The sequence below is a fragment of the Myxocyprinus asiaticus genome, chromosome 11 (genome assembly GCF_019703515.2).
Source record: "Myxocyprinus asiaticus isolate MX2 ecotype Aquarium Trade chromosome 11, UBuf_Myxa_2, whole genome shotgun sequence".
Lineage (NCBI taxonomy): Eukaryota > Metazoa > Chordata > Actinopteri > Cypriniformes > Catostomidae > Myxocyprinus > Myxocyprinus asiaticus.
In genome coordinates, this window is record NC_059354.1 from 44,207,192 (window position 1) to 44,233,903 (window position 26,712).

The 26,712-nt window shown below is 37.1% G+C and overlaps 1 protein-coding gene across 4 annotated transcripts in view; it reads left to right on the top strand.

Moving 5' to 3' along the window:
- Positions 1-26,712, top strand: part of LOC127447907 (nck-associated protein 1-like) — a 72,559-nt gene that overhangs the window by 15,016 nt on the left and 30,831 nt on the right. For all 4 annotated transcript variants that reach the window (XM_051710090.1, XM_051710092.1, XM_051710091.1 and 1 more), the window contains 13 exons: positions 4,810-4,920; positions 16,461-16,553; positions 16,792-16,848; positions 16,958-17,100; positions 17,842-17,932; positions 18,035-18,172; positions 19,742-19,790; positions 20,778-20,934; positions 21,136-21,192; positions 21,279-21,482; positions 22,290-22,422; positions 23,102-23,183; positions 23,409-23,467. In XM_051710090.1, coding sequence (XP_051566050.1) covers positions 4,810-4,920; positions 16,461-16,553; positions 16,792-16,848; positions 16,958-17,100; positions 17,842-17,932; positions 18,035-18,172; positions 19,742-19,790; positions 20,778-20,934; positions 21,136-21,192; positions 21,279-21,482; positions 22,290-22,422; positions 23,102-23,183; positions 23,409-23,467 — 1,374 coding nt within the window. The remainder of the gene's footprint in view (positions 1-4,809; positions 4,921-16,460; positions 16,554-16,791; positions 16,849-16,957; positions 17,101-17,841; positions 17,933-18,034; positions 18,173-19,741; positions 19,791-20,777; positions 20,935-21,135; positions 21,193-21,278; positions 21,483-22,289; positions 22,423-23,101; positions 23,184-23,408; positions 23,468-26,712) is intronic.

Genomic DNA, 26,712 nt, shown 5'->3' on the forward strand with positions numbered 1-26,712 from the left:
GGTTCATTGAACAAGCATGGAAAACATTATTTAAACCATTTACAATAAAGATCTGTAAAGTTATTTGGATTTTTATAAAATTATCTTTAAAATACAGTGTCCTGAAAAAAGGTAATCTCTTTTTTTGCTGAGCTTATATATAATATACACAAATACATTGGCAGCCAAACGTTTGGAATAATGTACAGATTTAGATGTTTTGGAAGGAAATTGGTACTTTAATTCACCAAAATGGCATTCAACTGATCACAAAGTATAGTCAGGACATTACGGATGTATAAAACAGCACCATCACTATTTGAAAAAAGTCATTTTTGATCCAATTTAGATATGCCCCATTTCCAGCAGCCATCACTCCAACACCTTACCCTTGAATAATCATGCTAAATTGCTAATTTGGTACTAGAAAATCACTTGCCATTATAACAAACACAGTTGAAAGCTATTTGGTTTGTTAAATTAAGCTTAATATTGTCTTTTGTGTTTGTTTTTGAGTTGCCACAGTATGCAATAGACTGGCATGTCTTAAGGTCAGTATTAGCTAAAAATGGCAGAAACAGCTTTCTCTAGAAACTCGTCAGTCAATCATTGTTTTGAGGAATGAAGGCTATACAATGCTTGAAGATTTCATACAAATGTCTACACTACAGTCTTCAAAGACAAAGGACAACTGGCTCTAACAAGGACAGAAAGAGATGTGGAAGGCCAGATGTACAACTAAACAAGAGGATAAGAACATCAGAGTCTCTAGTTTGAGAAATAGATGCCTCACATGTCCTCAACTGACAGCTTCATTGAATTCTACCCGCTCAACACCAGTTTCATGTACAACAGTAAAGAGAAGACTCAGGGGTGCAGGCCTTATGGGAAGAATTGCTAAGGAAAAGCCACTTTTGAAACAAAAACAAAAAGAAAAGGTTAGAGTGGGCAAAGAAACACAGACATTGGACAACAGATAATTGGAAAAGAGTGTTATGGATCTTAACCCCATTGAGCTTTTGTGGGATCAGCTAGACTGTAAGGTGTGTGAGAAGTGCCCGACAAGACAGCCACATCTATGGCAAGTGCTACAGGAAGTGTGGGGTGAAATGTCACCTGAGTATCTGGACAAACTGACAGCTAGAATGCCAAGGATCTGCAAAGCTGTCATGCTGCACATGGAGGATTTTTTGATGAGAACTTTGAAGTAGTTTAAGAAAACACTACACTGTTCTTCACTTAACAAGCGCAAGGAAGAGTTATATTTAATCATTTTCATTTATATGCAAAATAACAATACATAGTAATAGAAATATTTATCCACATACAGTATTTATATTTTAGGAAAAAAAAAAAACATTTTAAGATATAAGAAATGCCACGTGCAAGCTTTTGGAAATATTTTAATATATTAAGTGATGGCACAAACACATTTTTGAATCAAAAGTTACGAAGCGATTTATTGAAATAGGCTATTTGACCAGATTCACGGAAATGAATTGTCGCTAATATAACATCTCTGCCTCTGTCTGATACTTTCAAGGAAGGATCACAAAACTAGTCTGAGGCGGTCTTTATGAAGCTTAATGGATAATTAAAAAGCACCTCAAAAATAGCAATATTCGTGATGTTTCTTAATTTTATATCGCCAGAAAAGCATCATTGATATATCATGAATATTCAGTATATCGCCCAGCCCTGTGTGTAACAAAAAAACCTTTGTTAGCCTACATTTTGTTTGGGTTGTAACTTGTATTATTAATGCATGAGGCTTACTTTTCTTTAATTTTCCATTTGTTCCTTATTTATTTGTTTTTGCCATCCTCTTTATTTTCTGCAAGTTTGCCTCTAACTGCCAAGCAGTTGTAGCACTATTGGATGTTAGTAGTACGATAAACCGAGACAAACAAAGGCAGCTATAGTCCAAAGGATTTTAGAGGCATAGTTTACATTTTCTATGGGTTTATTTATTTACTTTGCTGTGATTGGCTGTGTAAATCATTATCAGTGGGTATGGGAGTAATTTGGCTAAGTTAGCTGGTTTGTTTTGTTACTTTGGGCAGTTTGACTCCTTAGCGCAAAATGAAAGTGAATTTGAGTGCTTGTTACCCCAGTCAGTTTGCTAGCCATGCGGTGTCTTTTTTTGGGAACGACCTAATGAGCTTCGTAAAAACCCCATGTTGTCTTACAGCACCCAACACACTATGTGTTGTCGCGCACTTTGGAATGGTGTTGAGGTTCGATGCTGCGTTAGCCGTAGGTGCATGTAAAGCATCATGTAACGTGTCATGTGACCATACACACTGCCCTGCCTCAGCTGCACGTCCATTTACGCGTTTCAGCTCCCTCACTCTGTAAGACACTCACCTCTTACAGAAAAATCAGCCAATCCGACGCACTGTCCAGCAATCCCACCATCTCTCTGTTTCTCTAGGAATGTTTCTGATCATACACTGCTGTCCGTGTTCCACTAACTGCTCTCCAACTTTTCATGCAGCACCTTGTCATTTGAAGAGCATTCTGAATATTCTTTCTCTTTTTTCCTTTCTTCTGCCCTCTTTACCTGTCCATCCATCCTTTTTACTAGGCCTGTCTTGATTATTATATGATCATTTGATCTAATCGTGATTATTTGCTATAACCACAATCTTGGTGCACTTTTCAATTCCATAGATTCAAAATGTGGCGTATATTTCCAGTGATGTATTGCATTGTTAAATATAAAAAAGCCCAAAATACACCTGGACTCTTACTTTGAAATGACAGAGACTCCTTTACAATGCTCTATAATAAATTATTTACCAAATTAAGCAGCTACACTGAATATTCACCCCCGGAATTTCGCCCTGCAAAGCTAAATGTAACCGCACCTTTTTTAATAATAATATTCTTATATTCAATATAGAAATAATACAGAATGTTAACTGCACTGGATTCAAAGAAACTGAGACCCTACCACATCTTAAATGGACCAAAATTAGAAGCATTTAAAAAGATATAGTGAGATACCCTCACCGACCACTTTATTAGTTACACCTGTACACCTACTTATTCATGTGATTATCTAATCAGCCAATCATGTGTCAGTAGTGCAATGCATAAAATCAGGATCAGGAGCTTCAGTTAATGTTCAGAATGGGGGAAAAATGTGATCTCGGTGATTTCGACCGTGGCATGATTTTTGGTGCCAGACTGTCTGGTTTGAGTTATTCTGTAACTGCTGATCTCCTGGGATTTTCACACACAACAGTCTCTAGAGTTTCTCAGAATGGTGCCAAAAACAAAAAACATCAAGTGAGCACCAGAGAGCTCAACAGAGCCAGACTGGTTCGAGCTGACAGAAAGGCTACTGTAACACAGATAACCCCTCACTACGATTGTAGTGAGCAGAATAGCATATCACAATGCACAACATGTTGAATATTGAGGCGGATGAGCTATAACAGCAGAAGACCATGTCGGGTTCCACTTCTGTCAGCCAAGAACAGAAAGCTGAGGCTGCAGTGGGCCTACCGTCTGCATGTCACAGCAGAAATCGAGATTCGTCAGACCAGGTGATGTTTTATTCAATCGTCTACCGTCCAGCTTTGTTGAGCCTGTGTCCACTGCAGCCTCAGTTTCCTGTTCTTAGCTGACAGTAGTGGTACCCGGAGGGGTCTTCTGCTGCTTTAGCCCATCCGCCTCAATGTTCGATGTGTTGTATGTTCAGAAATGCATTTCTGCATAGCATTGTTGTAATGTGTGGTTATTTGGGTTACTGTCTCCTTCCTGTCAGCTTGGACCAGTCTGGCCATTCTCCTCTGACCTCTGTCATTGACAGGCCGTTTTCGCCCACAGAACTGCCGCTCGTTGGATGTATTTTGTTTTTCGCACCATTCTCTATACACTCTAGAGACTGTTGTGCGTTAAAATCCCAGGAGATCAGCAGTTGCAGAAATACTCAAACCAGCCCGTCTGGCATCAAAAATCATGCCATGGTTGAAATCACCAAGATCACATTTTTTCCCCTTTCTGATGGTTGATGTGAACATTAAATAAAGCTCCTGACCTGTATCTGCGTGATTTCTTCGCACTGCATTGCTGCTACATGATTGGCTGGTTAGATAATCGCATGAATAAGTAGGTGTAAAGGTGTACCTTATAAAGTGGTTGGTGAGTGTATTTAATAATAATATGTACTATTTAAATATTAAATACAAGACTTAATGTTCATTTATATAATGTCATGTCAATCTTACCTGTGCAATATTTGGTTATAAAGCCTTAAAGAAAATACATTTTATTTGTTTCTAAGTTCAGTGTGAATGAATTAGTGTATTAAGTGTACACTATAATATGAATATGTACTGTTAAGAAATGAAATATGATTTAATCTTTATTCATATATATTCAAGTCATTCTAAAATGTGCAATATTTGTTTACAAACCTTCAAGAAAAGTATAGTTTTTATTTATGTTTCTAAGTTCAATGTGACTAAATAACTTGGGTGACATGACATGAAAAAAAAAAAAGATTAATTGCAGTTATTTGAATGACAATTTATCGTCATTAAAAATGCCATGATCGTGACAGACCTGTCTTTCACTCTCTTTAACATTCTGGCTCTTTCTTTTATTTCTTCCACTGCATCTTCTAACTGTGACCGAATCCCTGCACTGTACCTCACCATTCATCCTCTCTAATCTGCCTTAAACTGTTTGATTTTTTTTTTTTTTTAATTTTTTTTTTTTCATGATCAATGGAATATCAGTCAGTTTTGTGCACGTTCACTGTGGTCCTGTTCAAACTGTTGCACATTTAGCAGTGATGTTTTTCCCTGTTTGTTGTAGGCTTGTGGAGATCCCAAGGCAAAGCCCTCCTACCTGATTGACAAAAACCTGGAGTCAGCCGTGAAATTCATCGTCAGAAAATTCCCTGCCATCGAGACACGCAACAACAATGTAAGTTTCATATTGTGAATCATGTATAAGTTCTAATGAACCTGCTGATGGCATGGCATGATGTTGATGCTAATAGAATGTTTTATGAATGAATACAGGACAATTTTACATTATACAGAAATGTTTTATTTCAATCTGTTTAGTTTATTAAAGGTGCTGTTGCCACTTATTTATTTATTTATTTTTTATTTTTTGCCACAGATCAAATTTCCTTATTACCTATTTGTCCAGAGAATTAGCACAAGTATTGCATGTTTTCCTAGGGATGTCATCTCAAATGTTAGCCCTCCATGCTCTCTGTCATAAAACTGGATCAGTTCTTCACACAATCAAACCACTAATGCTAATGAGTATTAACTGCAGTGGAAATGTGGCATACAAGGCAGTATGAAGGCACAATGGAACACAGCTCTCCTTATTTAAATGCGGTGCCGTGGCCTGCATCACATCAGCTAATGTACACTAGTCTCACGGTTTACTGAGAAAATAAGGAAGGCTGTAAGTGGCTCTAAGTTCGGCTATCTCTACAATAGTATTAAACTCTGTAAGAAAAGTGCCACTGAATATATGATTTTTCCTAGTTCAGTAATGGAAGTGCATATGTTTCATTGCTGTATCTGACAAGCCATTAGTGGTCGTTCAACAGCAGACTTGGAGAACAACATTTCCATATGGGGTGGGCGACATGATAAACCAGTTGAAATTTGGCAACCAGTATACATTTTGGATTACCGTATGTATCGCTTTTACGCAAAACCGCCACCAAGTGCAAGAAATGTGCACTTCATTCTATTCACGTAACACGTACGTGGTACACATTCTGTCTGAGAAATGGAGGAAGAAGTCAGAGTGGCTTCACTTGAGACTGAGAATAGAAGAAGCAGGGGTTTTTGGGTACTGGCCATTTTTCGGCAGCCACCCAAACTAAATTTCAGGCCGTCGAAGCAAATTCAATGACATTAATCTTGTGTTCTGAATATGCTTCTCGTCAGACACACGCAGCTGTGTTTCATGTGATTTTCGCGCATGCTATCTCAAAAGCATGAAAGTGTGCACAAATCCAGCAGGCTTCCAGATTGGGCTCCACAGACACTTGCCCTACTCAACCCGGTTCCTCTTCAAAACTTGCGTGACCCATTTGAATTCTACTGAGTTTTGAGTTTTTTTTTTTTTTTACTTAGAGCACTATGGAGGAAGTCAAATGGTGAGAGAGCCTGACATTTTAACCAACACTGATGAGGAAAACGGCTAAAACAATGTGTCTTGCGCCAACAATGTGTCATCTGTCGTGCGGATTTTTTAAACTACACATCATCACTCTTTATTAAATTCAGCTCAAATGATGTTGGATATTAGCAAACAAACCGGCTTTGCTTTCAGATATTCAAATATTGTCTACAGAGATGACTTAAACCATTAAGAGCCTAATGAAGTGTTTTATAATAATAATACTAATCAACAACATCAGACTACAATGTGAAATTTAGCATTGTGGTAAGGTTGATTACCACTTGTTTTGTTTTTTTGTTTTTTTTGGAAAAATGTAACTGTATCGAGATATATATCGTTATCGTGATATAAAATTAGTGATATCATGATATAAGATTTGTCATATCGACCACCCCTATTTCCATATATTATAACATAACCATACATTTTTAGCAGACATAAAACTTTGTATACTATACATCCTGTGTGCTGATTTCAGGTAGAGATGGAGACTTTGTACTGATGTGGGTTGACATAATTGTTGTACTAGTAGCATACATTTTCTGTTTTGTGTTTTAGCAGTTTTAGTCTCCCATATGATTACCAACGTAACCCCTCCAACCCCACAGTCACCAAGCCCAGTCTTTGCTGTAATAATTTTTCACCATTACCACAACCCTGAACATCTCTGCAGCATGTTTATCATGCTGTTTACTGGTTACCATAAAGGTCATAATTTTCATTGTAAAAGCACAATGTTCTGTTATGCAGCCCAGTTTATATTAGTTAAACATCTGATGCAGTGTCCATTTTTTTAAGTCATAAAACACAAAGTGATGTTACCATGAGATGGCATGCACATCAGAGCACTTGAGAAGCGGTTCATCTTCACATGCTCTTAAGAGAGCTGCTCTGGTGACGTCTGCGGTGCAGTTCCAGAGTTCAACTGAATGAGACACAAATGCATTTTCCTGTGCGCTCATGAGACACAGCATGCAGGGAAAGATGAGGCTGAATCCAGCTTCTTAATTGCCTGCTTTTATTCAGTATATATTATTCACTTATATCAATGATATCAGTGCTTCGACACTACACAACTCAATCACTGGCGAGTACAATGTTAATATTTACTCGCCAGTGGATAATAACTGACATATTTTAGTCGCATAGCGCGAAATTTACCTGCAGTGTAGAGGGCTAATGCGTCACACATTGTTGCAGGAAACATGCTGGCAATGGAGGTGGAAATAAACTGTGTGGTGGTGCTCTAGCTGAGAATATTATTAATGGAATCTTCTCGAGTGCATTCTGAAGTTCGACAGACAAATCGTTTCATCAAAGGTGGCTACCACATGAGTCCACTAGTCACTGCTAGTCTGTCTGGCATACAAACTTTGAACTATGATACCGTCGGAGAAGGCAGCACGAAATAAAGCAGAGCATGCTAGCCTCCTCTGTCTCTGCCACTGCCTCATAAGGGTGTAATCCAATGCAGCAGCTACACATTGTCAAATTATAAGCTAAAATGTATATTCCATTCCCCTCCGTGTTTTTTTTCTCCCAATTTGGAATGCCCAATTTCCAATGTGCTTTTAAGTCCTCGTAGTCGTGTAGTGATTCGCCTCAGTCCGGGTGGCGGAGGACGAATCCCAGTTGCCTCCACGTCTGAGTCCGTCAACCCGTGCATCTTATCACGTGGCTTGTTGTGCACGTTGCCACGGAGACATAGGCTTCACGCCACCCACCGCGGCAACCACACTCAACTTACCACGCGCCCCACCGAGAACGAACCACATTATAGCGACCACGAGGAGGTTACCCCATGTGACTCTACCCTCCCTAGCAACCGGGCCAGTTTGGTTGCTTAGGAGACCTGGCTGGAGTCACTCAGCACACCCTGGGATTCGAAATAGCGAGCTAGCGAACTCCAAGGGTGGTAGCCAGCGTATTTTACCACTGAGCTACCCAGGCCCCCAACATTACAAACTTTGATTTTTGAAACAAAAAAGTATTTGAAAATCTACCAAAAGCTAAATTTTTACTTTGGATTTTTACTTTCGAAACCAAAATGTTGCCCTCTAAGAACATTTGTCCGTGGTGTGAGTGCAAGATGTGTCACCAGTACTTTTAGTCCGTATTCCCAGAAGAGAAAGGCTACAGATTTTAAATGCGTAAATCTGCTAAAAGCTCATTTTTTATGAAGCATATAGACAAAACAAAATTGTTTGTTGCATGAGGTGCATGATTTAACCATAGCATCGCTTATAGCATTGGCAAATATCCTTGATGTTGGATAGTTTATGGTTTTAACCAAAGAACAAGTCATATTACACAGATAGAAGATAGAGTCACCATTTCTTTATTGGTGTATATCAGAATCTGCGGAGATCAGGCCTCAATTGTCAAGCCAGAGGAAATTACATCAGTGTTGCTTTAGGAATCTAGGCTGTCACATTCTCACACCTCTACTGGTTTTTAGCGTGCATTCCTACTATTGTTCTAGTTTGATGTCTGTGAACAACTCCAAATAACTGGTTTTAATATGGGGATTTTTCTTTCCCAGTTTGGAAGCTTATTTGTATCTGTTACCTTTTTTCCACTGACAGGATGCTGGTGCTCTATTTGGCCCCATTGCATGCTTCCCACCAAAGAAAAGGTCGTTTGGGGCAGAAAAAAAATTGGTCTGCGCTGACCCATTAAACCTGTTGTCTAACCCACAACGTTAGAGTCTGGGGTTGGGATGTTGCCCGCACCAAGTGCAGTTTTCAAAACACAAAATTAAATCACACCCTTTATAATCAATAAGGTTGTCTACATTGGATGTGCACTTTGCGCATCGTAACACCCATTCGATTAATGGCCAATCCATTCCTATTTTGTTGCACTGCAAAGCTACTCAAGCCTCTTCATTCTCCCTGTCTGTTTGAAATCAAACTTAGTTTAAAGGGATAGTTCACACAAAAATGATAATTCTCTCAACATTTACTCACACTCATGCCATCCCAGATGTGTATGACTTTCTTCTACTGAATACAAATGAAGATTTTTAGAAGAATATTTCAGCTGTGTAGGTCCTCACAATGCAAGTGAATGGGTACCAAAATTTTGAAGCTTCAAAAGGCACATTAAGGCAGCCTAAAAGTCATCTCCAGTGGTGAAGTCTATATCTTCTGAAGCGATTTGATAGGTGTGGGTGAGAAACAGATCAATATTTAAGTCCTTTTTTACTATAAGTTCTCCTCCCTCCCCATTAGGTGGCAGTATGCACGAAGAATGTAAATTGCTAAAAACAAAAGAGGAATGTGAAAGTGGAGATTAATAGTAAAAAGGATTTAAGTACTGTTTTGTTTCTCACCCACACTTATCATATCGAAGTCTTATGGATTACTTTTATGCTTCCTTTATGTGATTTTTGGAGCTTCAAAGTTTTAGTCACCATTCATTTGCATTGAATGGACCTACAGAGCTGAGATATTCTTCTAAAAATCTCCATTTGTATTCAGCAGAAGAAAGAAAGTCATACACATCTGGGATGACATGAGGGTGAGTTAATGATGAGACAATTTACATTTTTGGGTGAACTATTCCTTTAATGTCAGATCTGTGCTATTTATTGCAGTACTATTTATTGTTATATATTCATCTAACTTCTAACCGTTAATCAAAGCTCATATAAATATGAAATACTCACAAAACTTTGAGTATGACTCATGAACAAAGACTGCTTTGCCCTCTAGGTTTGTTTGTGATTAACTTATGCCATATCAGATGTCATGGTTTGGCTCTCAAGAAAGAGTACCAGCATATTTTAGTGGAAAAGGGCTAAGGATGATTTATGAAATTTAGGCTGGATTTCTGTTCATAAGCCACAAAAAAGGTGTCTTCATTTATTTACTGGGATTGTCTCATTACAAATTAACCAAACAGTTTATTATTATTATTTCATATGTGCTATTAAATATTCATTCCAATTCCATGTCTCAAGTATGTGTTCTGTGTTCATGTTTTCATTTTGGTTCCTCTGTAATAACCAACCACCATTTTTGTCCTTTTGAAGTGTTTTATATTTCAGAAGTTGTCTGTCATATTTTCAGATGTTTTCAGATTGCTTTGCCTTCAGCTTTGTGTTAAAGATGTTTAACTGCTTCTTGCAATGATGTGGAGCTGTGTCATGTTTAACTGTGTTTGAGTTGCCTTTTAGTGTTGTTTTATATTTCCCTTTTTTTTTTTTTTTTTTTTTTTGCATTTTTTGCATGCTTAACATGGCTATTTTCTGGATTATTCTTTTGGTAAGTTTGGACTCCATGTGGAGTCCCATTTGCTTTATTTAATTCCTGCTCCTATGTATATGTAGTTTAACATTTAAGTTGTACTCACCTATAAATATATTTGTATATATGTTTATATTCAAGTAACCTAAATGGACAAAAGGAATCTCAGATTTGCCCCGTTTTGCAATTGCAGTTATTTGGCACAGCTGAGATGTAAAGTTTTCCAATGATTGAGATGTGCTCTGAGTTTCCTTTGAGTCCGTTATTGCATGAAAACATGCTTTCATCAGTAAATGTATACAGTCTTTTCAAAGCAAGTATCTATTGAGGTTTTGTCTGTTGTGCACAGCATCACATAGTTTTGGCCCAACACACTTTACTCGAAAAGAGCAGAGATGGAGATAAGGACATTTTTCGAACTTGAAACTATGACAAATTTAAAGAGATTGTCTTTGATTCACAATTTCTTTGCGTTTGCGGTGAATCTCATGAAACCTGTCAAGAACATGCAGTATCCAGATCATGTTTCGTAAAAGTGTTACTGACCAATCCTGTCTTAGCAACTGTTGCCATCCGCCATTTCTCTGACAAGCGTTTGCTGTTTTTCAATGAGAGCCTATGGGAGTTATGTGGGTTTGAGTAGTTTTAAGCAAAATAAAAAAAAACGTTGGTGGATCACTTGTAATAGTGACACGATGTACACGCGTTGTTTTTTATTTTATTTTTTTATCTTTAGAAGAGCATTCTATGGATTAAACTGTGTCATTCCTAAATGAACATAAATTATATAAAATCAGCGAGGACACTAATAACTACGTTTTGGTATTGATTCAGGTCTTAGTATAGGTGACCGTAAATAAAGAGTTCACAGCATAATAGTGAGTGTGTTATGAGCAGTTCTGTTCACTTACACCGACGTCATCAGTTGTGTAATCATCAAATTATGCTTTTCTCTTTTTATGTGACTGTGATGATCGTTTGCCTCAATTCTCATTCACAGTCACCACAGTTTTCAATCAAATTACAGTATAATTTAACAATTTATTGACAAAAACATCAGATTAAATGCCTTGAAGTGTCACTCTTCATTCCAGCTCACGTAAGAATATTATCAATATTATTTCTATAGTATTATTTCTGATAATATTTTGCCAAAAACCGTGCCATTCACGGCAATCTCCCATTCATTCCTATGGGGAGTTCTGCAGAGCTTGTCAGAGCGAGCAACGGTAACCAAGGGGGGGTGGAGCTTAGTCTTTACTGTTATACCGTAACAACTGTTAGAGTGATGAGAATGACCATTGAGAAAATTGTAAGTAAAATAAAAAAAATGGTTGCATTACGATAAAGGAAATTGAGGGGGTGGGGGGGATTTCTTAATTATAATTGAAAATAATGTCAATGGAAAAATATTTTAAAAGTCAGAGAGCAATTAATTGTGGGGTGAAATGTGGCCTGTACATGTTTTTTTTGAGATTCACCTTCCAGTCACCAGTATATACAGTTATCACAGTTTCATCTCCCTCTCTGCTGTTTAAATTCTTGACATCATATCTACTTCATATAGGCCTATATTATTTACATATCAGACTTGATTTACATTTAACCTCTTGGTCTAGTGAAATTACATCACTCTTTAGGGTAGGAAGTGAATATATCCACAGTAAAAGTTTGTAGGGTGGGAATGGGGGTGTGGTTTGATGGTATTTTGTGTCTTTTGCCTAAACTTAGGATCTCTGATATTGGGCTTTATGGGTGTCTGCAGTGCAGCATTAACTCTGTTAGCTCTAACCTGGTTTTCTGTCAATCCTGATGGATACTAAGAGGATTCCGACACTAACTTGATTCTAGAGCATTTTTGCACTATCCTTCAATGTAGAGAAAAATAGCAGTCTCCTCAAATCATGCAGTTTTAATAACATATTTGAATGAACTGATGTAGTAGCCATCATTACCCAAACATAGATTTGGATGTCTGAAATGTGGCCAGAACAGTCTTGTTATTTAGTTGTTTTCATAAGAGTACCTTCCCAGGTCAAATGGCAATGCATTTTTGCTCTAGAGTCACAAATGCCGTAATGGAAACCGAAGGGGTCAGTGCCTGTCAAGACTTGATGCAGGGTTCATTTTCTAGTTTGGCTGTCAAAAAGAAAGTCTGAGAGTCCCTCTATCTTTTTAACAGTACTCAATAAGGATTTAATGTGCAGTGATTCAGATTTTTACTGTATAGATCGACCAGTGTCGTTTTCTTAGACCGATACGATACTGATAATTTTTGTGTTTAAGTGTTCAATAACCAGTATGCATTACTGATTTTTAAATCTTGTTGCATTTCTGCTTTCAGGCAAAATAACAACTTAATAAATTATCACTAACCTCTAAAGGTGAACTGCATTACAAAATTAATATTGCACACAGTCTACAAAGAGTTTAATTAGTTTTAGTTGCAATATTCACAGTTTCAAAGCCCCTAAATTTTTAAAATATAAAAATACAAATTTAAAGTCTTGAACCCGATATAAAAGAACCGACAACCGATTAAGTGGAAAAGTGTAAATATTAGGGATGTGCGCTACGACTAATTTGACTGTCGTTTAAATGGAAGTTTTGTAGCCAACTTGTCGACTAGTCTAAAGAGAAACCAACCTTCAGAAAACCAAAAATGTATGCAACCCATTTAAAATACTTAATCTATTCCAAACCCGAAGCTAAATTCCACTGAAAAGGGGCATTTATCTGTGACATGCTCGCCTTGAATTATGATCATTGTACATTAAATATAGAACATGACACGCTTTCACTGAATCAACGTTAGCGAATATTTAACTGACATATTTATTGAAAACAATTGAATGAATAGTGCAGGATCAATGGAACAACCCTAAAAGCCTGCTCTAAACGGAAATCACCAAGTAAAAGTTACATAACATATTAAAACAGTCAGGACATTGTTGAAAATAACAGGTAGACTAAGCCGAATCTACGAGAGAGGAAAAAAATGTGCTGAAAAGTTGCACGTATTTCACGTTGTGCAGTCGTGCGTTAACCATTGATCTAATATGACAGCCGGTAAAGAATGTTAACCAATAACAGTTACGATGTAAAAAAAAAAAAAAGTAGCTATAGGATAGACAAAAATAGGCCTGTGATGTAGCCTAAAATAAACCTACTGTATTGTAAACATGACGTGCACACAGAATAAAAGATAGTTTAACCCGTTAAGCAGTCGGCACCTCGTTGAAAATAGCCTTCTTAATCAGCAGATTAAAAAAATTGCATACCTAGTCTAAAACAGTTATTTTTTAGGCTACTTACTCAAAAGCATAAATTTTTTGATGAGTAAAATTAACCCGTCGACATGGTCTGGTGAAAGACGGGACTTGACTCACCTGAGGCGTCTATCCTGCACTTGAAAAAGCCTGCTCAGTGGAAAAATAACTTTAAAGCGGAAATATTAACCGACTAGTAATTCCAGTGTCGACTAGCAGCATCCTTGTCGACTAGTCTCGCACATCCCTATAGTAAATATTGTTTAAAAATATCGGTCAAACCGATTATCGGTCTATCTCTAATCACAAATCATTCTTGCAATGCTCTTGGAATTCCGACAAATTGTCCTCTATGTAAAGCCTGATTTATACTATGGAAGAAGCCAAACTTTTTTTTTTCCTGTACAAACTAAAGCACCCTAGGCGAACGAAGCCAGCATTTACACTTCACGTGACGGCGTTTTAAAATTAGTTAATTGAGGGTGACGTCACTGTGTTTAACGTACTGTTCCAGCCACGATAGTAATGACAGTGATGCAGGTCTTTCTCTCCGTGGATCGCAGCTTTTAGCGCTGCATCGCTTCTTTGCCTTATTACAGTTGTCACAAATTCCTATCCATTTTTGGCGACAAGTTATCTGATCTGACTTCATAAAAACAGCAATATTTCTCCATGCATTTGTCGTGGCCACACTGTCTTTCTGGAGTTGGTGTTGTGAATCAGAAAAAAAGTGTACTTCTGCACAATCTCTGAGAGACGTGCTTCAAAGTTAACAACAGTAACCGAGGTAACAACTCCTCAGCTGGCACGCGTGATTGTAAATAAAAAACGACACATCCAACCCACACCCACAATTAGTTTTAACCAATCATCAATGCTCTACGACCAGCCGAGTTCTCTGAGGTCAAAAATTTCAGAAATGTGCACGAACATGAGTAAAATCACCACATGAACACATTGGCAGAACAAAAACATCAGTGTACTTTATCATCATTTGTTGGAAAACTAAGCAAAGCCTGTTCACCAGTAAGTAAAAATTAGCCTCTAGCCGGCTAAATAATGTTACAACTTCATATTTTAATCAGCACAACAAGATGTTCAATTCATCACCAAAATCCAAATGTTTAAGTTGGCAAGGCTTAAAAATATTTGTACATGAGCATATATATCTCGGTATTATCTACGAAGCCAGTTAAATGTTCAGTTGTAAGTCAAAGCCACATGTGAGGTGGTAAATGAAGCTTGCATCGCACTTTTTTTTCGGGCTGTGAGGGATTTGTGGCCGAGGTTGCAGCAGCAGCACGAAGTTTAATACATACTGCAGTGAGGTTATTTTATGTTACATGTATGCACGGTAGTCGAATGAAGGAAAGTATCCATCACCATCATTTACAGCAGGGGTGCTCACACTTCTATGGAATAAGATCTACTTTTCCATCATGTTATTGCAGCAAGATTTACCATACACAATATATAAATGTATCACAATACCAAAATTTCAGTAGTCTTTAATGAAATGTGATGATTTTTGATACCAGCTTCAATACCACAACAAATAATAGCCTAACAAACTAATTTGTTAATTATAAAATAATTCAAGTTCTCAAGATATTATTCAAGAGTAGTAAACCGTCAGTAATAAAATAACAAAAAAAAAGCAATGAAAAGAAAATAATAATAATAAAAAACACTATAGAAAAAAAACAATTAAGAAAAGAGTGCTTTTAACAGCTTTAAAAAAATTAACAGTATCAAGTATTCAATTAAACATTCAGAATGAATTTGACATAAAACTACTACTGGTTTTCCCTTTTATACTAGAGTTATACAAGTAAAGTTACCCAGCCAAGAGCAGAGAGTGGTTTTGTCATTTTCTTGTTATTGTTGTTTGATTAAAATTAAGGATACACTAGACAGCGGCAGGTCTATTAGGTTACAATTAAACTTACAAGTCGTACATTTCGATACAAATCAGCTTTTCCCCCAATGTTTACGTTCACTTTAAACATAACTCTTTGTGTTTACACGAACACCTCACCAAGACGGGCATTTTGGCGGAATTTTGAATAGAATTTGACCATTTAGGCACAAGCGTTCTCTGAGCGCTTACGCGTGTAAAGCGCGCCGCACACACACAAGCCGCCTGTCAGTCAAATAGCGCGCTGCTGTTTTGCTGCTCTACTGATCTTTAAACCCAAATAATTGAGCCATTGTTTCTCTTTTTACTAACCAGGTCTTCTTCTGCAGTGTGAACCAGCGCTCTGTCTCCATCCATGTTGCAGAATAACTTGTGAGCGAGTGGGGGCGGGGTTGCGTGCAGACACAGAGGGAGAGTGGGGGCGGGGTTGCACGGAGAGTGTGAGAAACAAGGCATGGCTTTACGGAAGAAACGTATTATGTAACGCAACGTCAAACTATATCGATATAAACGGTATTGTCTCATCCTATATCTCATTTGAAAATATATCGATATACTTTCCAACCCTAGTTGGTAAAAAGTCGATATACCGCTCAGCCCTAGTTGCAGTACAGGCTGTGTCCACCGAGTTAAAAGAATAAACTTAATTGAAAACTCGTTTACATCCCTCTTACTCAAGTTATTTGAAATAATATAAAAGGATGGCACTTGAATAGTCCATCAACAAAGGCCAAATAGTGTTTATTTTGAGTCTATCATGTATAAATCATGTTAAAGTGAACCCTGCTGATAAGTTTCTTGGTCTAACATCACTATTATGGGAACTTTTTTAATGTGACAGTGTTTAATTGATGTATTTATTTTTCATTACAGCAACAGCTTGCACAACTACAAAAAGAGAAGTCAGAAATACTGAAGAATTTAGCCCTGTATTACTTCACCTTCGTGGATGTTATGGAATTTAAGGTATGAATTGAATCCCTCTCTGTGAATCTCATTCTTTAAGCATGAGCAAAACAAATACTTAAAAAAAAATCCATTCTTATGTGAATTGCCGCATTTAAAGGTTTTACGAATAATTCACACAATCATTCTGCTCATGTTTTATGAATGAGGCCCTGTGTTTGTGCATTTTTTTTGTGTTCATTTAATTGATATGGAGTTTTGGTGAATGACAATGCTTTTTTTTTTTCTTTGTCTACAGGACCATGTTAGTGAACTGCTGAACACTATTGATGTTTGCCAAGTTTTCTTTGATATTGTGAGTTGAATTTATTTAAATTATTGGATCATTTTCTTGAAAATGGTGATTTATTTCTAATAACATGGCAAGTGTATAACAAACTGTCTTTTTTTTTACCATGATGCAGACCGTAAATTTTGACCTCACAAAGAACTACCTGGACTTGGTGGTGACTTACACTACTCTGATGATGCTGCTTTCTCGAATCGAAGAGCGCAAAGCGATAATTGGCCTTTATAACTATGCACATGAAATGACGCACGGTTCAAGGTAATACAACTGCAGCATCTTACAGAGTCGTCCCGTGACATAACATTTTTGGAAGTGACAACCGCATTGAATTCCCTACATTATTGTTTGACATGTGAACAGAACACATGAGTCACTTCCGATGAGAAGATGGTTTATATAGCGAAAACCATAGCAAAGTTTTGCCGTCTTGTGGCTGTAAACAAGAAACGTGAATGCCAGTCTCTTCAATGACAAGCGCTGTATAGAGTTTCTAAATCAGGTCTAAAGTGCACAACTCGAGGTTTTTTTTATTTCTTTAATTTAATGGAAAGATCTTTTTTTTCAATGTTTCGTCAGCTGAATGCTCAATACCAATTTTAACAACAGTACAACCCGCTGAAAAGATTAAGGTGCTCTTCTGTCCTGAGTATGGTTAGGTAACCATGCTGAGAAATTCAAGCCGGGAACGGTTTTTAATTGAACCGTACTGAACTGTGCTCAAGTGGAAATGCTACTGAAACCATTACTAACTGTGTTTAGAACCGTTCAGCCCGATGATGGAAAATTGCTTGCGTGTATCCCTCACAGCCTCATTTTCATTCCCGTCATAAGTTAAATATGGCACTATTCTGAATAAGGTCTATGAAATGCAGTTGTCACTACCTGATTTTTTTTCAGGAGTCAATTTAGTTGTCACTCCAGTAAATAAACGAACAAGCAGTGCATATGTGATTAATAAGAGAACTGAGGTCATGATATCTTTGTTGTTTTTGTGGCCAGTGATCGAGAATACCCCAGGCTTGGACAGATGATTGTGGATTATGAGAACCCGCTGAAAAAGTTGATGGAGGAGTTTGTCCCTCATGGAAAAGTAAAATCTGCATGCTGCAATAAGATTGAAAAATCATATTACTCATGTGGCGACATGGTTTAATCTAAGTTTTCTGCTGTTTGTTATCTTTCTTTTTGACAGTCGCTGTCAGATGCACTGGTCTCTCTGCAGATAGTGTACCCCCGCCGGAATCTGTCTGCTGATCAGTGGAGGAACGCTCAGCTGCTCAGTTTGATTAGCGCTCCCAGTACAATGCTCAACCCTGCTCAGTCCGACACGGTCAGGCTTCACTGCAGTCATTAACTATTTTTTTAAACAATGTTTTAAAACCTATTGAATTGTCTTGCGGTATACTGCCCGCAGCCTACAAGTTCAATGGCATGTTGCCATTTTTCAATTTTGTTAAGATTGCAAGCAATTATTGAGGAAAATGGTAAATATTGTCACAGAAAAAGAAAAGAGAAAGAAAATTAGCCCTATAACGCCGCCTGTATCGTAAACATAATAAATTTTTTTTATGAAAATCCTGTTGTATGCAATGAAATAGATATCTGCTGCCATCTGGTGGACGTTTCCGTGCATTTCTGGAGTACAAGTTTTTTTGTTTCATTTTTTCAAAAATGTCCGTCTTTGAATTGCAAAGCACTCGTCTTTTTGAAGTGAAATCTTTGCTGATTTTGATACAGTGAAAGTGACAATAACAATTATATTGTTACTGATATTTTAAAATGTGTTTTTGCTCAATATAAGCAACTTGTGCTTGGTTAAAATTTTGTACATTATATTATTGAAAAAGCACATTGAAATCCATGTATCAGATATGATACAAAAGGCTTTTGAGGTATATCTCTCAATCGCCATTACATTACATTCATGCCCACCACAAAAAAAATCACAGAGCTTTAAAAATTCTGGCTTGTGATTTTTATAAGATCTATTTGAAGTTTGAACTAATATTTATGTATTTGTACAGATGCAGCCTGCTCTGTCATTATAAAGATATCATTGTTTTACATTAAGAGCTATTATGATGTCATCTTAATATAACCTCCTGAAACCCAGCAAAAAAGTTTTACAATTTATATATATATATATATATATATATATATATATATATATATATATATATATATATATATATATATATATATATATATATATATATATATATATATATATATATATATTATAATAATTTCATTTATATAGTATTTGATGTGCTAAATTGTAATATCATACATTTCTATACATTTTATTGACCAAGAGGAGGAAGCTGTCATGGCCAAACTCTCAAACATTTGGTATCTCTGAAAAGCCCAGGGAGTCCTCTGATAATACAAAAAAATCGGACTATTATTTCATATTTCAGGCTTAATAGGGTTAAGAGCAGTTAATGGTTTTCTCTTTTTCTTTTCAATATTGTTGTGTGATTTTTAATATTATAAACATAGACAACGGAAGGTCTGTTAGCTGCATTTACGCTGTAAGACTCTGATCCCATATTTTAATACAAATTCGATTTTTCTGTCCCCCTTCTTTGCATTTAGACAAACCGACTGTGTTTCCATTAATATCTCACCAAGACATGAATTTTGACCAATCTTGCACACAGTCGCAATAAGAAGTCTCTTCACAGAGCATGTGCACTGTTAGTCAGATGCATGGTCACATGGTTATTAATATTAAACTTTTTTCATTGAATTTACAGCAAAAAAAATAACTATGTAAAATTACTCCTATTGTGATGTAGTGATATTTTGGTCATACCACCCACTCCATATTCCTTATTGGCAGGTGCATGTGAACGTGTGTTTGATAAAATGTAACCTGATGATCTATGTGTTTCAGATGCCCTGTGAATACCTGTCTCTTGATACCATGGAGAAATGGATCGTCTGTAAGTGTGTTATTAAAGATGACATGAAATCCAAATGTACCTTATTTTCTTTCTTACTATCCCTGACTGACCATTGCACGTTATTAAAAAAAAATTATTTTCTTAATCTTTCATCTTAATAATTATTTACTTTGAATCAATCTGGGGGAAAAAATAATATATATGAGTATCAAAAGTGGATAAGGATTATCAGAACCAGATGGAATTTGCTGATGTTTTCCTCTATTTTCTCGGCTAATTTTGAGGGGAAATCTGCTAAATGGATTTAAATACAATGTGGCAAATAAATCTGAGGGAGCTACACGCTTATTGGTAGCTGAAAGCATAATCAAATTAGATTTTGTATGTAATAAATAAAGTAGGGATGTGCACAAGCAATCGATTAATCGAGTACTCTTTCAGCTTTAAATAATCGACAAGTACACTACTCGATTATTGCAATTTGATTTTCTTCTGTGCTTTTGCCTGCATTGGGCAACAATGAAACTGTTACTCTCATCAAAATCCTGCCGTAACGAGTCAATGAAGTGGTTGGCCTGTGGATGCATGATGTTGTTAAAGTAATAGTTTAAAAAATAACAAATGTAAAACTGTTTAAAGTGATTGTATTGCTTCAGAACACTTAAAAAAATACATTTGTGTTGGTGCAAATGTTTATGCATAGTGCTAATTTTTTCAAAAGAAAGACTGGTTCGAAAGGTTGAAGATTGAACTCGCATTTAAAATTTCAAGTAATCAATTACTTTTTTCTTTTTTTTGTGATAGAGTACTCAACCACAAAATTAGTCCAAATGCCCAGCCCTGAAATAAAGTAGATGTTTGTGAATGTTCAGCCTTCCAGTCCTGTGGAAATTTGCTGCACTTTCTGTGGAGTTCTGCAGGCGCAGATGCTGTGTGGACCTAGTTTCTAGGAACAATAGATTCAGAGGCAAAAGAGGTTTTAGGAGTATGTAACTATGTCTCTCTCCTTCCTCTGTGGTGTTGTAGTCGGGTTCATCTTGTGTCATGCGGCTCTGAACAGTGACCCTGCGGCCCTCAGTCTGTGGAAGTTGGCCCTTCAGAGCAGCTCTTGTCTCTGTCTGTTCAGAGACGAGGTATTCCACAGCCACAAAGCTGCTGAGGATCTCTTTGTAAACATTCGCGGGTCAGTGGTTTATTCTCGCGCACACATTCTTTAATGTAGATTTTTAAAATTCTTGCAGTAATTATCGCAATGTGTTTTCATTATCATAAATATATTAATTATCATAATCGGGGTCACACAAAAAAAGGTTTACATATACATATATAGTATAATGTTGTTTTTTTTTTCTTCTTTTTTTTATTGTGATCTTAAATTTTATAGTTACAACAAGCGTGTCAACGACATCCGTGAATGCAAAGAATCTGCTCTGTCACACGCGTAAGTAACCTCTTTGTATGTCTGAACATTTATTAAAGCGTCTATTACTCTATAAATTATTCATATTTCTTTATCAATTCGTCCAGGGGCTCCATGCACCGAGAACGGCGCAAGTTCTTGCGATCTGCCCTAAAAGAGCTGGCCACAGTGCTGGCTGACCAGCCTGGCTTACTGGGTCCCAAGGCTCTGTTTGTGTTTATGGCTCTCTCCTTCGCCCGCGATGAGATAATCTGGTTGCTCAGACACGCTGACAACATCCAGAAGAAAAGCACAGATGACTTCATTGACAAGTAAATCTAGTTTTTTGAAAGCTTCTTGCAACAAAAGCTTTAGTTTGATTTATTTTAGTTCTACTCATGTGTTTTCCATTTGAAAGAAAAAAAACAGGTTGTTTTTGTTTCTCTACCTTTAAGACTTCTATATGTAAATTATCTGTTGTTATTGGCTTACCTGTGTGCAAATTAAATGAGTAGCAATGCGTACTAATAGTTGAGGGTTGTAGGATTGCTGTCAGGTCCAATATTAGAGTAAATTAGAGTAGGTCTACATTGTCATGGAATACCTGTAAATGTCAGAAAACTTTTAAATTGTGATTTTCTGCCCTGGAAAAGCAATGGGAATTAATATCCTAAAACATCAAGAACATTTAAGAAGTGACTATCAGTTTTTCTAGTTAATTGATCTGCTCTAAAATATTTTATTGACAAGTAATTGCTCTTTGTGAGTGCAGTCTCTAGAAATCCATTTTTAATGATCCTTATTAGTACTGTATATTAATAAGACACAACTGGAAAAGACATGGAATTTCATTGGTCAAAAGGTGTGGGAACCTTTTCCATGTGTTTTCCATGATATGTCCCATTTTTAAACCAACAATCGAAGTGTGTTATCTAGCTTTGTTTGTTTCCATAGCATTTATACCCACAGAAACAAACACTTTTAATTGACAGGAGCCCCTACCCATGTACTTAGTCTTGAAGTTTGGATTTCGCTGTTTCCACTAATAGATCTTTGAAGTCAGCTTATGGTTTGGGTGACCAGGTTTAATTACTAGAGGGAAAATATCCATGTTTTTTAATTCATGCTTGTTTTCTCAGGCACATTGCAGAGCTGATCTTCTACATGGAGGAGTTGAGGGCACATGTGAGGAAGTATGGCCCTGTGATGCAGAGGTACTATGTGCAGTACCTGTCCGGCTTTGATGCTGTGGTTCTCAATGAGCTAGTACAGGTGAGACCGTCCACACTGGAGCTCCAACTGTCCTTCCAACCACCACAACAAACCTACACCGCAGCCTTCCCACGGTCATGGAAATATATCAGGGAATTTTAAAATTGTTATTTCCAGGCCTTGTGAAGTCATGGAAATTAGTTATGCTCAGCTCTAAAATATTCGTCGGCTAAAATTTATCGAATTGAAAATGCTGTTTTGTTGAGAAAAAAAAAAAACAGTAATTGTTTAACACCTGAAAAAATCATGGAAATTTGTTGGTCAGAAGGAGTAGAGAACTCGCAGTGACACCAGCTGCAATAAAGAACAGACAAAGATCGGTTACATGTCCTTTTGATTAGTTGTTATTATTTGTAGTGCTGTTATGAGACAGAGTCAGACTTGACTGTGTCACTTGGTGTTTTTCTAAAAATAAATGTGTGCTGTTGTGTGGTTCAGACACAAGCATTAGTCACATAATGAATCATTGACCATGTCTCACAGAGGGCGTTTAGAATAACATGAGGTGGCATGAATGAACTTCACCACTAGATGGAGAACTAGTATTATTATTATTATTCAGATCTGTGACCCTGAATCAGGCTGAGAGTGAGGCTTGTTCGTCATGGTGTTTTATTTTCAAGATGGACCACGTTGTTTCACAGGAATGTTAAAATCATCATGTCTTTCTCCTTTGTAGAACCTTTCTGTCTGCCCAGAGGACGAGTCCATTATTATGTCATCCTTCGTGAACACTATGACCTCTCTCAGTATTAAACAAGGTAGTGAACCTCTCTTCTTTTTTTAAAGTACTTGACACTTTACTCATCCTCAAATGTGCCTTAAGGATGGCATAACATTTATTTTCTGTAGTATAGATACCACCGTAACTCCCATTCCTACCTCCAGTTTAATGTTTTTCTTATCATTTTGTGATATACCGATGCGGTTAGTCTTTTCCTGTTGCTTAAACACTATCACATAATAACTGTGTGTTTGTGTTGCAGTGGAAGATGGTGAGGTGTTTGATTTCAGAGGCATGAGGCTGGACTGGTTTAGACTGCAGGTAAGATGAGCCGAGCCATTTGAATGGGGCTTGGTCAATATGTGGTGTTTGCTTCCTCTGATCCTAATCTAACATAATTAACAGCTCTTATCTCTGCGTCCCTCTAACTAATTAGCAGATGCAGGACTGTAACTACTGTAGACTTTAAGGGGGACCCCCTCAATTATTCAGACCAGTGGGCAATCAAAATGGGTTTTTCAATGGTTAATCCCTGAATTCTTACATTTGCTCCCCATAAATTCTGAATATGTGGTTACATCCTTGGCATAAAGCAACTGAAGCAAAAATAAAAAAAAATAAAAATCTGGATGCGAAGCTTTACACTGACAACTGTTTGTCTTACAGAAATGAGTTTTTCCTCTGTTATTCAGTGGAAAGCATCATTTTTGCATGCTCTATGGAAAATGACTTGATTCTGAAGATTTGGAACATGTCCATCTTCTGAAAATTACTTGGAAAATAACCACAATGCATGCTGTTCTTTTGAAGCTCTGATTGTTCAAGAGAAACTTGCGCCTTTCATCCAGTCTCAAATAAATCAGACTTCATCTCTGTGGAAGATGGAATTTATTTATTTTTTTCCAAGCAACTGTGTGGGTGGGAATAGAATCAGAGATGGAGAGACAAGGATGTTCACGTGTTTTTAAGGATCTGTATGAGTGTGTGTTGACCCCAGAAGCCCAACAGTCTGGAGTAGAGACCTGCGCGGGACGGATTTTTCTGACCCGTTCTTGCGAGATTCTGTCCCGCTCCCACAAAAAATATATCTTATCTTCTCCCGCTCCTGCCCGCAACTTTCACATTTTGTCCCGCCCGCAAAAGCCTGCAGGTAAAGGTATGCGTGGATTTGCTTCTGCCTGCTCCTTTGATATCAGACAGTTTTTTTAGAAAGCAAACACAAACACCACAGACATCGTCAGCTGAAAAAGAGGATGAAGCATCAGTAAAAACTTCCTCAGGCTTGAGGCAGCTGCAGTCCGCACCTGAATGTTCATCTGACCCAGGTAGACTACTTGGGTTTAGTCCATAGCAGTTATTTAGGCTGAAGACAGTACCAACTGCAAAGATCTAAAACTACAGCTAACTTTGTGAATGAATTAAGTTATATGTATTGTATTTTTTCATGTCTTCCGTTAAAGTAGCTCTTTTAACATAGGTTGTTAGCTGATATTATCAATATTATTCTCAGTTAAATATAACTGTAGGTCTGCTCGTCTGCAACGTGTTAACATTGACAAAAAGCAACTTAGTTTAGTCAAGTGTATAAGTCAAGCCCCAGATGCTGTTTTGGATATTTCTTTTAAACTTAAATAATAATTGAAAGAGAATTGGAATGTATTTGTGAGCTTATTTGTAGTACATCAAGATTACATAAATGTATGTATTTATATTAACCATGTTGTATTTTGAAGATTAAAATAAGGTTTGTATTAAGTGAGGTTGCACTTTATTTTAGGTGTCTTTAAATACTATGTGCTTACATTAAAATTTCTGTCTCCAATGTCTTAAATATGGAGCGCGCCAGAAAGAGTTACAAATGAGCCACCGTCCTGCGCCTGTAAATCGTTTTTTATTTTTTATTTTTTATTTTAGTTGTTGGTGCTCTTGTGCAATAGATGAATAACAATTTATTTATTTTTAGATATTTTATTTTGTAGATATTTCTATTTTGCGGGTGTCCCACGAATAATTTAATTCTCCCACAACCGCCTCACCAAGCAAAACTTGTCCTGCGCCGCACTCTGTTGCATCGGGTCCCTCAGTAGTCCCGCGGGAGTGCAGGCCTCTAGTCTGGAGTCCATTTTTTGGGATGGTCCAGCATGTACAATAATGGGTTTACTCTGTGTTGACCAGCCTAGTCCCAGAGCAGAGAATCCAATGACCTCATTCTTAAAGGAATAGTTCACCCTAAAATATAGATTCTTCATAATTTACTTACCATCTTGTCATTCCAAACTCATAAGTCTTTCTTTCTTGTGCAGAACACAAATCATTCAATTCACCTATTCAACACAATGGCCGTGGATAGTGCCTCACTATAAATCTTAAAAAAGGACCCGAAGTTGTCATAAAAGTAGTCAGTGTGATTCACACGTCATATTCCAAGTCTTCTGAAGGCAAAGATTTTACGGTTTTAGTGAGAAACAACCTGAAATGTAAGTTATTTTTTAAGTCACTCTTAAATTTCAGTGAAAATCTTGATGTCTGTTGCACTGTGAACTAACTTCTCTCATAGTGCTCATGAATGCGGAACGGATATTATGGTTATAACTTGAGAGAAGCATTTGTTTTCACATGCAAGTTGTCATGTGTACATGCAATGGATGACAAGATTTACACTGAAAAATGACTTAAATTTTGGGTTGTTTCTCACCAAAACCTTTCGTATGCCCTTTTGCAAGAGTTGAAATATGATGCATGAGTCATATGGACTACTTTAATGGTACTTTTGGGTATTTTTTAAGCTTTAAAGTTATTCACTATCCACTGCCATTGTATTGAAAATACGAACCACGATACTCATTAAAAGATCTCCTTTTGCGTTTCTCATAAGAAAGAAAAAAGTCATAAGGGTTTGGAACAGCATGAGTTCGAGTAATTGACAATTTTAAATTTGGTTGAACTGTTCCTTTAATCCTGGGACATTCCTTTTAAAAGCAGACCTAAGCCTGTTCAGCAAGCTCCTGCCAGTGGAATGTGAATATTTCTCAGAGCTGAACAACTATTTTCTCTGTTCTAGTCTTTTCTCAATCTCCATTGCTCTTTTCGCAGTGAGAGTTCTCTATTTCACACAGCTACAAAAACAAATTAGCCCAGATAACTCCAGCTTTATACACTGTGCGGCCTTGAGTTCAGACTGCTCTCAGTTTGCCAGGATAAAGCAAAGTCAAGGATTTAAACAGTCAGCCATAGAGCAACTGTGGGTGGGTGATACAGTCAGTGAATGTGGGTGAATCTGACCAAAACATATCCAGGTCACATTTTACATTCTGTATTTTTGTTTCATCAACGCTGTCATGTGTAAAATACTGTAAAGCGTTCCTGCCTACTGATAGCTTAATAAGTGAATCTACCGCTTTATAAACGTTTTTACAGAATCTGTCCTGGCTGAGACATTTCTACCATCACACGATATAAAATTACACCACCTGGTCCTAATATCAATGGGTAGTCAGCAACTATTCACTTCATTTGCGAAGAAGAATTGTCTGGTCATTTACATACAGAAGTTTTAAATGTACAGT